At 38.7% G+C, this 16,600-nt stretch overlaps 2 protein-coding genes across 4 annotated transcripts; both read right to left on the reverse strand.

Annotated features, from left to right (window-relative positions):
- Positions 1-9,324: 9,324 nt before the first annotated feature.
- Positions 9,325-11,185, reverse strand: LOC130956453 (F-box/kelch-repeat protein At3g06240-like). Its single transcript, XM_057883502.1, has 2 exons — positions 11,003-11,185; positions 9,325-10,549 (listed from the first exon to the last, which is right to left on the reverse strand). The coding sequence occupies exon 2, from the start codon at positions 10,521-10,523 to the stop codon at positions 9,450-9,452; it is 1,074 nt and encodes a 357-aa protein (XP_057739485.1). The 5' UTR covers positions 10,524-10,549; positions 11,003-11,185; the 3' UTR covers positions 9,325-9,449.
- A 979-nt stretch (positions 11,186-12,164) lies between these two features.
- LOC130958209 (RHOMBOID-like protein 9, chloroplastic) lies at positions 12,165-16,328 on the reverse strand. 3 transcript variants are annotated; one of them, XM_057885184.1, is made up of 7 exons: positions 16,053-16,192; positions 15,149-15,650; positions 14,822-15,008; positions 14,564-14,729; positions 14,003-14,173; positions 13,367-13,521; positions 12,165-12,741 (listed from the first exon to the last, which is right to left on the reverse strand). In XM_057885184.1, the coding sequence occupies exons 1-7, from the start codon at positions 16,062-16,064 to the stop codon at positions 12,492-12,494; spliced, it is 1,443 nt and encodes a 480-aa protein (XP_057741167.1). In that variant the 5' UTR covers positions 16,065-16,192; the 3' UTR covers positions 12,165-12,491. The 3 variants fall into 3 exon arrangements, with proteins under 3 accessions (XP_057741167.1, XP_057741169.1, XP_057741168.1); XM_057885186.1 differs by having other exon boundaries at positions 12,166-12,741; positions 16,186-16,208; XM_057885185.1 differs by having other exon boundaries at positions 12,167-12,741; positions 16,179-16,328.
- Positions 16,329-16,600: the final 272 nt, after the last annotated feature.

Below are 16,600 nucleotides of genomic sequence, written 5' to 3' on the forward strand. Positions count from 1 at the left end.
TTTTTTTTTTTTTAGTTGAATGAATACAAATTCTTTTTTTCAAGTAATTTTGCAGCATTATGTCTTCTTTTTCTTTATTTGATTTTTTTGTTTTTATTCTTGTTAAAAGAATAAAACAAGAAGAAACTTGAGAAGGTAAAATAAAAAGAAAAAGGTATATAAAAAAAAAGGAAGAAAATAGTGATGATGATGAAAAAAAGAAGAAGCAGTAGAAGATGAGGAAGAGAAAGAGGAAGAGTTTTGAATTATGCAGAACTTATCAGCGCACATACACCGAAAATTCTTAAATAATACACTCAAATATCTTCGTGTTACATCCAAATATCTTCATGTTACACTCATTTAATGCAAATACAAAAAAATGTTTCATCTAATGCTGTATTTTTCTTCTTCTTTTTTTTTTCTTATTTCTTTCTTTCTTTTAGTTGAATGAATGTAAGTTCATCCTCTTTCAAATAATTTTGCAGCATTATATGTTTTTTCTTCTTCTTTGTTTGATTTTTTTTATTCTTGTTAAAAGAGTAAAATAAGAAAAAAAAGAAGATGATGATGATGAAAAAGAATGAGAAGAAGCAGCAGAAGATGAGGAGAAGGGAGAAGAAGAGTTTTGAATTATGCAGAACTTATCAGCATATATATACCAAAAATTTTTAAATAATACACTCAAATACTTTGTGTTACACCCAAATTTAATACTAATAATTGCGCGACGTGAGATAACTTTCAACGCAACAAGAGAAGAAACCACACATTCACTTTAGACAAGATCATCAATTCAAATAACTAAGTTATAATCTCTTCCTATAAAAATTTCAAGAAATTCAAGTATTTTCTCAACTCAATCCTCACATAAATTAACTTAAATTTTTGCTGGCATAGGTATCAGTGTCCCTTACAAGTACCTCAAACTGTCATTTTGGAGTTAACGTGAAAGCACTTTAAATACTCTCATTGTCATCTCCAACATATTTCATCAAGTTTATTTATACACAACCGGTTTCAATTATACCTTGTAATATTGATAATGTTATTTAATAAAAAAAATTATACGATTAAGAAACATATTTTTTTAGTCTACAAAACATGTATTTCATAAAAACCCGAAAATAAAAAAATGTGTGTTTTGATTCTTGATTTCTTGATTTCTTGTTAAAAATATACGTATTTTTTGACAAACAAAATATATGTTTAATCAATCATACAATTTTTTAAATAACATATTTATATATTACAAAATTTATTAATGTTAAATTATTATAGAAAAAAAGTATATAATAAAAACTAAAATATTAAAAATATTTTACAAAAGTACTTATATTTAAACGGCATGTGAAAAAATAGAATTGAAATTAGTGCATTCATAAGAAATAAGATGGGACCGAAAAGATGAATGGCTATTAAAATAGATTTAGAAAAAACGTATGGCAAAATGATGTGAAGTTTTGTGTACGAGACTCTTGATGATGCTGGTCTCCCTATGCATGTTACCAATCTTATTACATCTTGTATTTCTATGACAAGGATGCAAGTCCTATAGAATGGGGAGGAATTTGATGAATTTACTCCTTTTAGGGATATTCGTCAAGAAGACTCTATCTCGCCATATATCTTTGTTTTATGTATCAAAAGCCTTTTGTTGCGGATCGATCCTTGGATACCCCAAACCCAAAATGCCTCCGAAGCCGAACTCCTGGGTGGGATCATTTTCCTCTTCTAGAAGGCCCAAAAATCGGTCTGTTGGATCTCCTAACCAACATTCAAATTCGAATACTTCCCTTATCTTACTCAAACAAGATAAGATAAGATAAGCTACCTTCACCTATAAAAGGGGGCCTCAGACTTCCTCAGGTACGTAATTCACTCTACACACCTTATACCTCTTAGATTCATTCTGACTTGAGCGTTTGAGTGTCTTTGCAGGTATCACCCCCCATTGCTCCAATCAGATAATCTGGCATCCGTCACGACCCGCAAGTTTCCGATCCATCTCTTAACCCGTACCGGAGCCCTCTAGTATATTGGTGCTGTCTGTGGAGACTTGCAATATCACGACGGAATGGCGGATAACCCTGAAGAGCAACCCCCAAGCCCTCGTAACTCACGCACACAAAATCCCGAATGTCGGGAGGCTACCCCACCCAATCATCGCAAAGTAACCAGCGCCATTTGCCAACCAAGCCCACCCCAGCAACGACCAAACCACCGCCGACAGCCCAAAGTCCGAACCCCCGATGGCCTAGGGAAAAAGCGGTCTAGATAATCCAAGACCTCTACCTCTGAATGCAGGACCTCGAAGGCTGAGTCGCAACTTCCAAAAACTGATTCCATTGCGATACTAGACACGACAGGTCACCTGAGCGGCGACACAGCAAAAGGCATGATCGCAGCGTCTCTCGCGACCCAGGACACCGACACGACACAGATGACGACCAACGCCACCGGGAAGCCAAACGCACAAGAAACGAGCACGTGATAATAGGAGCCACCCCCTTCACGGAAAGAATCCTAAGAGCAAAACTACCCAAGGGCTTCGACAAGCCCACGGATATGAAGTACGACGGAACCAAGGATCTTCAGGAACACCTCACGGCCTTTGACGCCAGGATGAACCTGGAAGGGGCCGAAGACGAGGTCCGATGCAGAGCCTTCCCAATAACTCTGGCGGGACTGGCGATCAAATGGTTCAACGCCCTCCCAAATGGGTCCATAACCAACTTCCACGATATCTCGAGGAAATTTATGGCCCAATTCACCACTAGAATTACCTAAGCCAAACATCCCATCAGCTTGTTAGGAGTTACCCAAAGACAAGACGAATCTACAAGGAAATACCTGGACAGATTCAATGACGAATGCCTAACAGTCGACGGACTCACGGACTCAATCGCGAGCCTCTGCCTGACTAATGGACTTATGAACGAGGACTTCTGGAAGCACCTCACCACCAAGGCAGTTTAGACCATGCACGAGATTCAAAGCGTCGGCAAGGAATACATAAATGACAAAGAGGTAAGCTAATTCGTGGTCGCCAATAAACGGCAGAACGGCAACACAGCACCTCGACACAATTCTGCACCAAGAAAAAACCAAAAGGAACATCCCAAACCGGCAAGTGTGAACCGACCCCCAGAGTTGGAAAATTCTCAACTTACACTCATTTGCCAGCACCCATCACCGAAATCTACCACCAAATAGTAGACCAGGGTATCCTTCCAAAGGTTCGATAGCTTAAAGAAAGAGCAAGCAGCAATAAGAGCCTGTATTGCGACTACCACCGAGGATACGGGTACAGAACACAAGACTGCTTCGAATTAAAGGACGCCCTGGAGCAAGCTATACGAGATGGCAAGCTCCCCGAGTTCGCCAAGATCATCAGAGAACCGAAACACACCAAAAGAGACAGATCACCAGAGCGCAAAGGACGCAAAGACAAGCCCCCCGGAAAAGCCCAGAAACAGACCCGACCATAGTCGTGAACATCATCACGGGCAATGATACACCAGGGAAGTCAAAATCAGTGCTAAAAAAGGACCTTAAAGTTCTGATGGTCAAAAACCAAGCCCCGGCCATCATCACCACCGATGCAATAACGTTCTCCCCCAAGGATTGCTAACACGGCAGCTCGGCGAAAAACGCCCTGTTTGTCATCTCAGCAAAAATTGGAACAAGACTAGTTAGAAGAATACTCGTCGACATCGGGGCAGACTCTAACATCCTCTTCAGAGGAGCCTTCGACAAGTTTGGGCTCAAGAATGAAAACTTACAAACACACCGCAACGGGATAACCGGACTCGGGTACAACTTCCTCAAACCGGACGGTTCCATCGTCCTCTCGCTCACCATAGGAATCGGAAGCCAGAGGAAGACAGTCCTATCCGAGTTTGTAGTCCTCAAAGATTCCACGGCCTATAACGTTACCCTCGGAAGAAAAACAATTAATGACCTATCCACCGTCATCTTTACCAAATTCTTACTCATAAAGTTCATAGCCGAAGACGGCTTCGTCAGAACAATCCACGGGGACCGAGAAATCACAGTAGAATGCAACAACACCAGCTTAGCCCTCTGAAAAAGATCCCGCGATGCAGCTGGCATCTTCCTGGCCAACCTGGACGCCCGACAAGACGGTCAGCCTAGACCGGAGTCGGAGGGGGACATGGAGAAAATGCAATTAGAGCAAACTAACAAGGAGTACACCGTCATCAACAGAAACCTTCCATGCGACCTCAAGGAGGATCTCATAAGTCTCTTAAAGCGGAGTAGAGATTTGTTCGCATTCATTTCCGCCGATATGTCGGGCATAAATGTCGACCTAATGTCTCATCGACTAGCTGTGGACCCCAAAGCCAAGCCCGTGACCCAAAGAAGACGAAAAATGTCACCAGACCGAGCAGCTGAGGTCAAGAAACAGGTTAAATCCCTTTTCGAAGCGAGCTTTATCTGGGAACTACCCTACACGACCTGGCTGGCCAACGTCATGTTAGTCAAGAAAGCAAACGGGAAATGGCGGATGTGCATCGATTACACGGACTTGAACAAAGCTTGTCTAAAAGACGCCCTTCCCCTACCAAACATCAACGGGCTCGTCGACGCCGCGTTCGGCCACCAGTACCTCGGCTTCATGGATGACTACTCCGGGTATAACCAAATACCCATGCATCAACTTGACAAAGACAAGATGGCTTTCATCACTCTCAACAGCACGCACTATTACACGGTCATGCCCTTTGGCCTTAAAAATGCTGGAGCCACTTACTAGAGGCTCGTCAACAAAATATTCCAGGGTCTATCCGGAACCAAGCTAGAAGTTTACATAGATGGCATGCTCGCCAATACCCAATCCGGCGAACAATTCATCGGTGACCTCAAACTCGTGATGAACATTTTGAGGAGACACCAAATGCGCCTTAATCCGACAAAGTGCGACTTCGGAATGAAAGCTGGGAAATTCCTAGGGTTCATGATCACCCAGCGCGGGGTGGAGGCGAACCCCGAAAAATGCAGAGCCGTCCTTGGGATGGACAGTCCCAAAAACCTTAAAGACATCCAAAAAACTAACCGGCCGACTAACCGCCCTCTCCCTCTTCCTCGGTGCGTCGGCCCAAAAGGCAATCCCCTTCTTAAGCTCATGAAAAAAGGGACCCCATTCAAATGGGAAAAGGAATGCGAAGAAGCGTTCCAACACTTTAAAAGAGTGCTGGTGGAACCCCCTATCCTCTCCAAACCCCAAACAGGGAAAGTCCTCTACCTATACCTATCCATCACAGAAGAAGCCTTGGCAGTAGCACTCGTCCGAGAAGATGAACATAAGGCCCAACGACCCATCTACTTTATAAGCAAAGTCCTCCAAGACACGGAGGCACGCTACTCTCGATTTGAGAAACTCGCTTTCGCACTCCTCATGGCCTCCCAACGCCTGCGGCAGTATTTCTAGGCCCACACCATCACAGTCCGAATCGACCAGGTGGTCAGGCAGGTCCTGCAAAAGCCTAACCTAGCGAGAAGAATGCAGGCATGGTCTGTAGAGTTATCCCAATTTCAGATCGAGTTCGAACCTCTAAATGCAATCAAAGTGCAAGCGATGACAAACTTCGTCATTGAGATGACTCCGGGCAACCCCACCACAGAAACTTGGAAATTACACATGGACGGCTCGTCCAATACCAACTCCGAAGGAGCAGGAGTAATACTTGAAAATCAGAACGAAATGGTCATCGAACAATCCGTCCGATACGTGATCCCAATTTCCAACAACCAAGCCGAATACGAAACCCTCCTGGTCAGACTAATGCTAGCCAAGGAGGTCAGTGCAAAGGTCCTGGACGTTTGTAGCGACTCCCAGGTAGTTAACTCCCAAGTTAACGGAGACTACTAGACAAGGGATCCCCTATTGCAACAATATTTAACAAAGGTAAAGAAGTTAACAAAAGAATTTGATCACGTAACCATCCAACACGTCCCCAGGGAATGAAACGTAAGGGCGGATCTACTCTCAAAGCTAGCCAGCACCAAACCAGGCAAAGGGAACCGGTCACTAATCCAGGAGATCGTCAGGACACCTTCCGTGTCAGCCACAACCGATGTCAACCTCCCGATCTCCAACCATAACTCATGGACCTCCCCTATCCTCTAATACCTCCTCATCGGAGTCTTGCCCGAAGACCCTAAAGAAGCAAAACAGATAAAACGAGAAGCCGCTAACTACACAACAATAGCGGGACAATTATACAAACGCGGACTCTCGCAACCCCTACTCAAGTGCGTCGAGCCCGAGAACACATAATACATACTTTGCGAAGTCCACGATGGCTGTTGTGGCCACCACATCGGAGGCAAAGCCCTGGCCCAGAAAGTTATCGGAGCCGAATACTTCTGTCCCTCGATCATCAAGGACTTCATGCAATTGATCAAAAGCTGTAATAAATGCCAGATACACTCCGACTTCCACCGAGCCACACCACACCAGCTTAGCACTATAACGGCAGACCGACCCTTCGGGACATGGGGCATCGACCTCGTCATCCCCTTTCCCATGGTTTCTGGCCAGCTTCGGTACCTCATCGTCGCCATTGACTACTACATCAAATGGATAGAGAGTGAACCCTTGGCCTCCATCACGACAACCCAGTGCCGAAAGTTCTTCTGGAAACACATAGTAATCTGGTTCGGGATACCCGAGGTCGTAATCTCAGATAACGGAACCCAATTCACTGACAAGCAATTCAGAGAATTCCTTGAGAGACTCCATATATCCCATCGCTTCAGCTCGGTAGAACACCCTCAAACAAACGGACAGGTAGAATCGGCTAACAAGGTAATCGTAAAGGGACTTAAGAAACGGCTCACGAAGCCAAAGGACTCTAGATCGACAAACTAGGATCCGTCCTTTGGTCATACCGAACTACCCCCCCAATCTTCTACGGGAGAAACCCCATTCTGGCTAACTTACAGCCTAGAAGCTATCATTCCAGTAGAGCTTGGGGACCCTAGTCCAAGGAGAACCATCGGGGGCAACGACGAAGAAGCAGAGTGAGATCTCACAGACGAAATACGGAATGTAGCCCACCTGCGGGAGCTAGCGTTGAGGCAAATAATCAGCCTAAGGTACAACCGCAGCATAATCCGACGGAGAATTCATACCTGATGATCTCGTCCTACGACGAAACGACATTGACGCTCCCACTCCTGGAGAAAGAAAGCTCACCCCTAATTGGGAAGGCCCGTACAGAATCAAGGCGGTAGTTGGGAAAGGAGCCTACAAGCTGGAACAACTTAATGGAACCGAGATCTCGAGAACCTGAAATGCCGCCAACTTACGACGATACTATGCGTAGGCCCACCCCATACCTCTAAAAACATGTCTCTTTATTTTATTTCATTTAGGTGTTAGTGTCGGGCACTCTTCCCCCCTCCACGTCGGAGGGTTTTAACGAGGCCCAATCTCTTAAGAAAGTTTCATTTTCATTTTCAATGCTTTTTCGTTTAAGTGTTTTTTCTTTTATCTTTTTTACCCTATTGCCCTTCCTAAAACGGCAAAAACGCATGGCCACCACCGGGGACCGATCACCCCCGAGGCCCAAACACACGGATATCTACGAGTATACGATTGTACAACCTAAACAAGGAACCTTAACAGTCCACGTACAGACCTCAAATGACTAACGGTCCAAACAACTTGAACATTAAACAAAGCCAAAACAAACGACTTAAAAATAAAAAGGCCCGGACGGCACAAACACAAATCCTTAATTAGTATCAACACCCGAGTCGACCAAACGGCTTAAAAGGGTAAACGGCTCGAACGGCCCAAAACACAATCATTCAAAACCTTAAGTATCTAAGTCACAAAACATGGCCAAACGGCCAAAATTCTAAACAAAGAAAAAATTACAAGTCTTCAAACCGGCACAACAAACCAAAATACAACTAGAGAGAAGCAGCAAGGTCGACGATGAGGCCATCTCGGACCGTCTTGAACGCCCCCATCACGAACACATCAGCTTCCGGTGCAAGAACCTGAGCCTGAGCCTTCATGGTCTCCTCGATCGCCGAGATCACATCTTTCACATCAGCCAACAGCTCCACCCTCTCCTTCCTCAGTCCCTCAACCTCGACCTTCAAGGCCTCCACCTCGGCCTTTAGGGTGCCAACCTCGGCAAGGAGCACGGCAGCCTGAGACTCAGCATCCGAGGCCTTCCTTCGCTCCCCTCCTAACTGGGACAAAAGTGAAGTTTGAACTAGAGCTGGCTGGTATTGTTGAAGATTGATGATTCCGATTTGAACCTCCTGAACTACAGACCACATCAACAAGCTTGGTCAATAGCTCAAGGGTCCTCACCTCGAAAAACTGACAACGACAATAAAACATAACTTGCATATCTTCGCCACTGTCTATGACAAAAGAATCGTACTTCACACCATCTCGCAACATAGAATCGGAATTCTATAGAATAACTTGTCCACACATTTCATGCAATGCAGCCTAGTTTTTGGATTATAGTATTATGAAACTTGATGAAACTCGTAGAAGGCTTGAAGAAAACATTCAACAGATCCTTATAAGTAAATTTTATCCCAGATCGCATTTTTTTCTTAATCAACCCTCTATACTGAACCAAAACTAAAAAGCTGTCATCACTAGTCATTATGAGTCCCACTTTGATGAAGAATACACGTTCAGCTCCCTTTTATATATGTTAAGGTCATAGTAAATCGAATTAATTTAGTTAGATATATATATATATATATATATATATATATATATATATATATATATATATATATATATATATATACGTGAATGCATGCTAAATCGACCCTATTGGCTTTGATTTACTACTAGTAATAATTCTTTATAAATCAATTTTATTAAAATTAATTTACTAGGGAACTCTAAATCGAATTGTTTTAATTCAATTTATTAGGTTACGAACACAACAAGGCTAAATCTAAACTGATAGCGTCGATTTACTTAAAAGTCAAATTTCACCTCTACGTAAATTCGATTTATAAGGTTTCGTACTAATTCGAATCATCTTCATTCGATTTAGTACTAGAATTTGTAAATCGATAAATTTGATTTATATAAAAATATGGTTAGAGACATGCACGTAATTTTTTTTTTGACTTTAGTGTAATATTGTGTTGCCTTTGGTTTATGAATTTATCTTAAAAATAACGAGTCAAACTACAGTAAAAACTTATGTATCTTACTTTTATAAAATTCAAGAACTTGAATATAATAAAAAAAATTTTAAAGACAAAAACATTCAACGCAAAATTTCTTAGAAGCTATTTGAGTATATACTCTAACTTCAATGTCACAAGAATGTATCTCCATCCCAATGCAAGAACCAAGATTAATAAGATATATATAAAATGGTAATAACAAATAAGCATGATAACAATGTAACATAAACAGACATTACTTCATGTTTCTACATTGTTTTTCATTCTTCCTTCCATGCTATGCCAGAGCTGCTAGGGAGTGATAGTAGACTCTCCAAATACATCCAGAAATGATACTCATAATTCCAATTTTCCATACACTCTCTTAGCTCTCCTTTCTCATCATATTTTGCTAACCCTCCAAGGCTAGGGAATCCAATAATTTCATCACTTTTAGTAAAGTATAAAGGATCAAAGTTGCTTTCAGGGATCCTATACACCGTCCATGACGATGCCACTCCATATTCCTTCATCACCCATATCTCAGTTTTCTTGCTCTCTCTCCAAACACACAAGCACAGAAATCCTCCCAGTAACTCCAAACAACAAGACATGAATTCTTTTCCCAATGGTTCCGGCAACGGAATCTCGAAAAACTCTCTTTCAATCATATCAAAGGCCAGAATGGAATCGCTTGAAGTGTCCCAGTGAATAGCACCATTTAAGTAGTATCCAGGTGATGATAATGATGCAGCAGCATCCATGCTAGGCCGCGGCAGCGCAATCTCAACTCTCTCCCATTTATTGATTCTCATGGAGAAATACTCCAAGAATCTTCTCCCATTAACATCACACCACACAATAATTGCCAAGTAGTCATCTCTCCTAGCATCGTATCCGAAACCAAACATAAATGAATCTAATATTATTCCAGATTCAAGATTACCTGGCGATAAGTGATCATATGAAATTCTTTTGTTTACGCCTGTTGATGGATTCCATATGACGAGATCAGGAAATTCCTGCAGCATTATGAAACCTCTGCAAGAACCTTGAATTCTGACATAAGCGGATAAGGAATACGGAATAGAGAGCTTGATTGTATGAGGATCTTTATGGAACAACAGATCTGGATCAATGGATCTAAGTTCACCGTCTCCATGGCAGAGAATTCTGTGGCTTGACGAAGCAGAGCGTTCGAAGTGTGATTTCGCAAAGCTGTCATTGGAGATTATGGCAAACCATGACTTAGACACGCACTTGAATCGCATGAGAGATTTAACAGGAAGCCTCGTAAGGATTTCCATTATCAACTCATTTGGAAGGTCATTTTTGTAATTGATTCTCTTCGTCATCTCGATGGCACCGTTCTGAATTGAAGCTACATTCACGAAAATACACAAAATCATGTTCTATACACTAAAATTAATTACCAGAAGCAGTTAACAGTTTAAATATATGTTAACTGATTTTGGTGTGCAAATAGTAATTTTGTATTTTTGTTGTCCACGGTGTTTTTCAGCTCAAGAAGCCAACGACTAATCCATTGCAGATCTGAGCTCCATTTAGATCTGAACTCCATTTAAAAGTCTACTAGCTAATGGATTGTTAGATGCACAAGGATTCGAACCCCCCAACCCTTTATTAAGCCGAATGAGCTGACTATTCGAAACAAAAGACAAGTTTATTTTAAGATCTTTTCACGAAATGATACAAATTACAGACACGATCAAAGCCCCCTATAGCAATTTGCTAAAAAGACACTAAGCTTAAGCTCAATTACAAAGAGAAAGGCACTAATTATGCTAAATTACAGAAGAAGGAAGAAACGAACCTGCTACTACACAGAAGTGTGTGTATGTATGTGGAAACGCAGTTTGAGAGTAATGAGAAAATTGAGAGCTGAACTTTTGGATTTATAGAGTGAAGAAAGATGAGATTTTTGAAGGGAAGTGAGTGTGAAGAGCTGCCAAAATTTATGAGGTTTGGTTTTGCGTTTGGCCGTTTGGAAGCGGGTGTGACGTTTGGTTGTACTTGCAAGCTTCAAAAAAGTACACAAAACAACAAACCTGTCACTGTTTTATTAGATAAATTTTAATCTAATATTGGTATCAATCTTCGTTTTTTATAAATTATTTCTTAAGGAGGAAAATATTACTATTCTCTAATTGGTAATATTATTTTCTTTTATATGTTTGTTTTCCCAAATTATTCTCAACTTCTATATATCCTCTTCCATATAAAGATATTTCTCCACCAAAAGAAATATATGACAATAGTGTTATATAAAAATCTTTCGTAAAATCAAAAAGTCATTTACCATGTATTTATATATATTATTTTATATATTTTTCGGTAAAATAATCAATTATTAGAATAATAAAATATTTTATAATATAATAATCAAACCTATAACAGAATTATAATTACCATATTAATATCTCCTTTCTACTGGTGTTAAAACACAACATAATTTCCTCTTATACATAATATTTAAAACAAGGAAACATAAAATGAGTTAGTACTCAAATTTACTCCTAAAATTTGAGGTTAAGACTTAAATTGTTTTTGAAATTTTAATTAATCTAAATTAGACTCTTAAATTTATAATCGTAACTAATATTAATCTCTAATATAATATCTGTTAACAGTATATCAATTCGGTGATCAAGATTTATTAGAACTCCTAAAAACTTGTCTGCTGTTCCCAGATCTCCAAATTGAAATTAAATTATTATTATCGTCTTCACATAAATGTTGAGAAACTAGTCAAGTTTTTAAGAGCTCTAATAAATCTCAGTTACATGGAACTTATGCAAGTTCACGCGCAAATTTAGCACGTCGTTAACAAAGATCAGATTAGGAACTAATGCAAATTACTATTGTAAATTTTTGAGTCTAAATTGAGTCAATTATAATTTTAGATGTCAATTTAAATTCGACCTCAAATTTCAGAGTCAAATTGAATATTAACTCATTTAAAAATTTCAACTTAAATTTTGCTCCCAAAGTTGGAATTTCTAGATCCACTTCTGTCCATAAAGATGCCAAGATACGAATTCAAGTCTTTCATGCTGTTGTAAAGACTCCTTTCAAACTATGGTGAGCTTACCCACAAAAACTTTGTTTACAAAATATATATATATATATATATATATATATATATATATATATATTCGTTTCTTCTTCTCAAAGTTTCAAAACTTTAGACTATTGAAATATAATTTCTGTTCTCACTCACTGTTTTTTACAATGTACATGTCTAGCAGTTTCAAATGGATTTCTAGAGTGTGAACATGATGGAGTATAGAAAGCTGCATCAACTACATGCATTCCAAGTCTTCAGCTGCAAGTGCATTGAGTGGGGGCTCCATAAAGAAAAGGAGAGAGCTTAATGCAATGATGAATATGGTGAATACAATCAGTGACTTGCAAGAATCACCATGTTTTCTAACAAGTTTGAGCCCTTCCTCTTGTCCTCCACTTCCTCCTGATGATGCATCATTAAGCTCAACACTTGGGCTTGTTAGAAACCCAAATGCCATGCCTGTCAAAGCTGCTCCAAGGTGTGTCCTACAAACCAATCAAACCCATTGAATACTAAACTCATGTTATCAAGAGGAGGGTAGTGTTAGAATTATAAATTTTCTATAAGGACAAAGTTGGAAAATTTGTCTCACTTATGAAGCCTTTAAGTAAAAAAGAGAATCAATTATAGTTTATAATGTATGCATTTTGCAAGTATAATCTCATTTTGCCTCAATATACTTCTTCCATTCAATATTTTTGAGTTTGTATGCATATTCTTGAGTTATCAAAACTTTATTTCCTTATAATTCACATGACCTATATTCCCTAAGAGAAAGTACAGGAACAAACTTTTAGTTAGTTAACATCAGTTAATTTTAGTATTTAAGTTTATAATTTAGGATTAAGAATTAAAAATTTATGATTTAAAATCTAAAAATTTAAGATAAGTAAAATACCGTAAGTCTAGGAGGTCAACTACAATATAGTGAAAAGTTGTTTGTTATTTTTGTAACAGACCTGTTTTTCAACTAGTTGGTTGAAGTTGGCTTCACTCTTAGTTAATTTCTTAACGAAACTGAATAAAATAATTTTAAAAAAATTAACTCGTGTTGGCTGAAAAAAGTTGGTCTCCTAGCATTACTGTTTCTCTATATAATATAAACCATACCATTCATCAATTGGACCAAGGTTGCATAATATGAAACCAAGAGTAGTCACAATTATTGCCTTCCGGAACATGTTGTCTGAAGCATCATTTGCAATGACATCTCTGTTTTGAATTTGATACATGAGCCAAGCACCAATTATTGCAAATACAGGTCCCTGAGTACAAGTTGAAGATGAAGATAAGTTGAAAACACCAAAAGAGAAACAAAAAAATGAAACAAATATGCATATCATAAGTTTAGTTCAACAACACAAAATCATATGCAGAAGCACAAGACTACATTTTAAGAAACCCATTTTACATTAACTCATATTTCCTTCTATGTTTGAACAAGTTTTATGTTGGAAGTTGTGTCTGCGACGGTGAAGACTCGCATGCAGATGTATTCATGTGAATTTGATAATTGAGAGTCGTTAGACGATGACTTAGTCATACTTGTCAAATCATCTAACGGTTCTCAAATATCAACTTCACATGTAGACAACTGCACGTGAGTTTAACACAAACATAGAGGCAATAAGTAGCAAGTACATAAACTTACTTGGTAGCTAAGAAAGATAAAACTCTAACTTAGCCAAAGTTGTGGAACAAAAAATGACAATGGCTTAGATTTGTCAATCATAGAATGATACTTACTGTGCCACCAACTGTTGGATCCGCAGTATGAAGAAAGCTTATCATGTTGCCAGATATTCCACCAAGTATGTAGATCAAGAAAAAAGTAAATGAACCGTATCCTTTGCATACTTGCGGTCCGAAAGTTACAATGGCCCAGCAACTGAGAGTCATGTGAAATATTCCTGCATGCTGCATTTTGATGAAGATTACAAAGAATAGGGTATAAGAAACACATTCACAATGAAGGATAATTTAGCAAAATCTTTCTTGATTTTTTTATCAAGTTCTTGTTATGATGCATTTTGTTAACCCCCATACAGTTCATAATCTTTTCATGATAATCATAAAGCAATGAGTAAATGACTCATTTCTTATTTTCTTTCCATGTAGGAATCTTTTCATTAACTTTGTTGTCCTAAGCTAAACAAAAATAGTTGCATTTTAGTTAACAATTACAACTTGGAAACAAAGACATATTCCAAATGTTGTGATTATCCTAAATGATGATGAATGAATGAGTGTGATGTATTGATGCATATATGTGGAATGGAAACACAGACCCAATTCTCAATCTTGTACCAGAAACATTGGTGTTACAAGCCTCCACCATTCTCCAATCATGATCAAATGGTTTATCTTTGCTCCGTATAGCAGCGGAAGCGAAAACAGCTCGAAATCTGGTTTTCTTATAGGACTTGCTATTTCAAACAGAAACACTGCAATGTTTACAGAAACCAATATACCACTGCATCCAAGAAAACAAAAAACATAAGAACAAAAGATTGTTATAGAGAAAAGTAACCATGTAAACTTGAATTATGACTCTATGAAACTTACATTAGGTAAAGACTAGAGGTTTCATCATTCTGCAGTGGATCCATAGTAGACCTTGAATCACCTATGCCTTTGATTCTTCTTATATCCACATAAGTATTTGGTTTCCTAAACTTTGGTTTCTGAACTAAATTCTCTTCACCAAGATTCTCATCATAACTTGATGGTAAGAGAAATTCTTGGTTTACTTCTGCAGATGACAATTTTGCAGTAACTAATCAAATGCAACAATAACATATATCATGTTTTCAAACTTTGAAACTTATTTCAAACTTGATGGTTTCTAAATTGACAAAAAATTTAACCATTTACATGACCAAGAAGAGTTACCATTGTTCAATTTGCTAAGATACTCATCAAGAGACTCTAGTCCATTTTTAGGTCTGGTTTCGCTATCTCTATTATGAACCGGCGCCACTTTATTCAACGAATCAAAAGTATGCAACTTTGTTTGCTCATGGAGTTTTCCAAAGTAAGAATCCAATGATCTTAGTTGTTTCTCAATGGAGCCAGACTCTGCTGAAAACAGAACTTTGAAAAGGTTTCTTCTCTTCAAATTCGAATGACATCTCTGAATGATGCTTAGGTGACAATCTAGACTACCACCGGCCGCGAGTATTTCTTCCGTGGCGGCCCTATGCAAAGCTCCTCTGCCATGAGCAATGCATTTTGTATAGACATTGCTAACTTGACCAGGAATTGAAGAGGATCTTAGCATATTGACATGGTGATTCATGAACCTTTTGTCATTGTGTTTTATTGCCCTTTGCCTCAATAGGTTTTGGTCCTTGTATGGTGTTTTATAACCTATAGGAAATGCAGCCATGAAAACCTGAAAGGTAAAAGAAAAATCTGTTAAGAAAAGTATAAGAAACATATAAAGACATGATCATCACAACATTAGAAAACAGCAAAACAAAAGAAAAAATCTAAGTTAAAGAAGAATCCAAGTTATTCATATTAATTCCAAAAGAAAACTGTGCCTTAAAGTACCGGAAAATTTTCAGGTATTCCAAAAATGCCGAAAATTCATATATAAATAAGATCAACACTGGGAATATCTGAAACTCTTCCTAAAGTATATATACTCTTCACCAAAGGGAGTTTCCAACAGAAGCAGCAGAATATAATCAAATATATCATGCTTTTATTACTTGTAAACCAGAAAACTAAAATGGTGAGTGATAAAAAACTAAATTAAAATATTAAAAAAAGAAAAAATGTAGCTTCTCACTTTAGGAAACATGAAATTCAAAAATTGAAATCCAAATCAATAGGTTGATCCACTCAGTGAATCTTTATGGAAGTTTGGTTACACAAAGAAGCTGAAAGAAACAAATGAATGAAATATTGGACCTACCAGCTACCTGAGTCTAAGGTGTTGAGGAGAGGCTCTAACCTTTGCTCTATATATACAAGGTTGTAATTTGTAAATGAAAAATGCAACTTGGTACTTGCATTAATTGCAAATGAATCCCTGATGATCATGATGTTTGATTGACAAAGGAAAATGAACAAAAGAGAGATTGACTTTGTATAGATTAGTAGTGTATGTAGGTGCAACCTTATCTCTGGTTAGCCATTCATGTGGTACAAGCTGAGATATGTAGAATGTGTGGACCAATAAATGCATGCAATGGGATTCGGTTGGACCCACTCTAATCAATCTTAACACGTTGCATGCTCTTCTGCCTCATTCTCCTCTGGCTTTCGCTTTCAAAATAAACAACAAACAAAAAACCACTAATGTATAACTCACAATCACATAGGGATGTGGGCGGT

Source organism: Arachis stenosperma, chromosome 10 (assembly GCF_014773155.1).
Source record: "Arachis stenosperma cultivar V10309 chromosome 10, arast.V10309.gnm1.PFL2, whole genome shotgun sequence".
NCBI classification, from domain to species: domain Eukaryota; kingdom Viridiplantae; phylum Streptophyta; class Magnoliopsida; order Fabales; family Fabaceae; genus Arachis; species Arachis stenosperma.

Excerpts from the sequence above, each read along its gene's own strand:
- LOC130958209 (XM_057885184.1), bottom strand. Across the intron at positions 14,174-14,563 it reads TTGTAACACCAATGTTTCTG|CATGCAGGAATATTTCACAT; the intron begins GTACAAGATTGA and ends ATCAAAATGCAG. Across the intron at positions 13,522-14,002 it reads ATCCAACAGTTGGTGGCACA|GGACCTGTATTTGCAATAAT; the intron begins GTAAGTATCATT and ends ACTTGTACTCAG.
- LOC130956453 (XM_057883502.1), bottom strand. The coding sequence starts at position 10,523 with ATGACGAAGAGAATCAATTACAAAAATGACCTTCCAAATGAGTTGATA.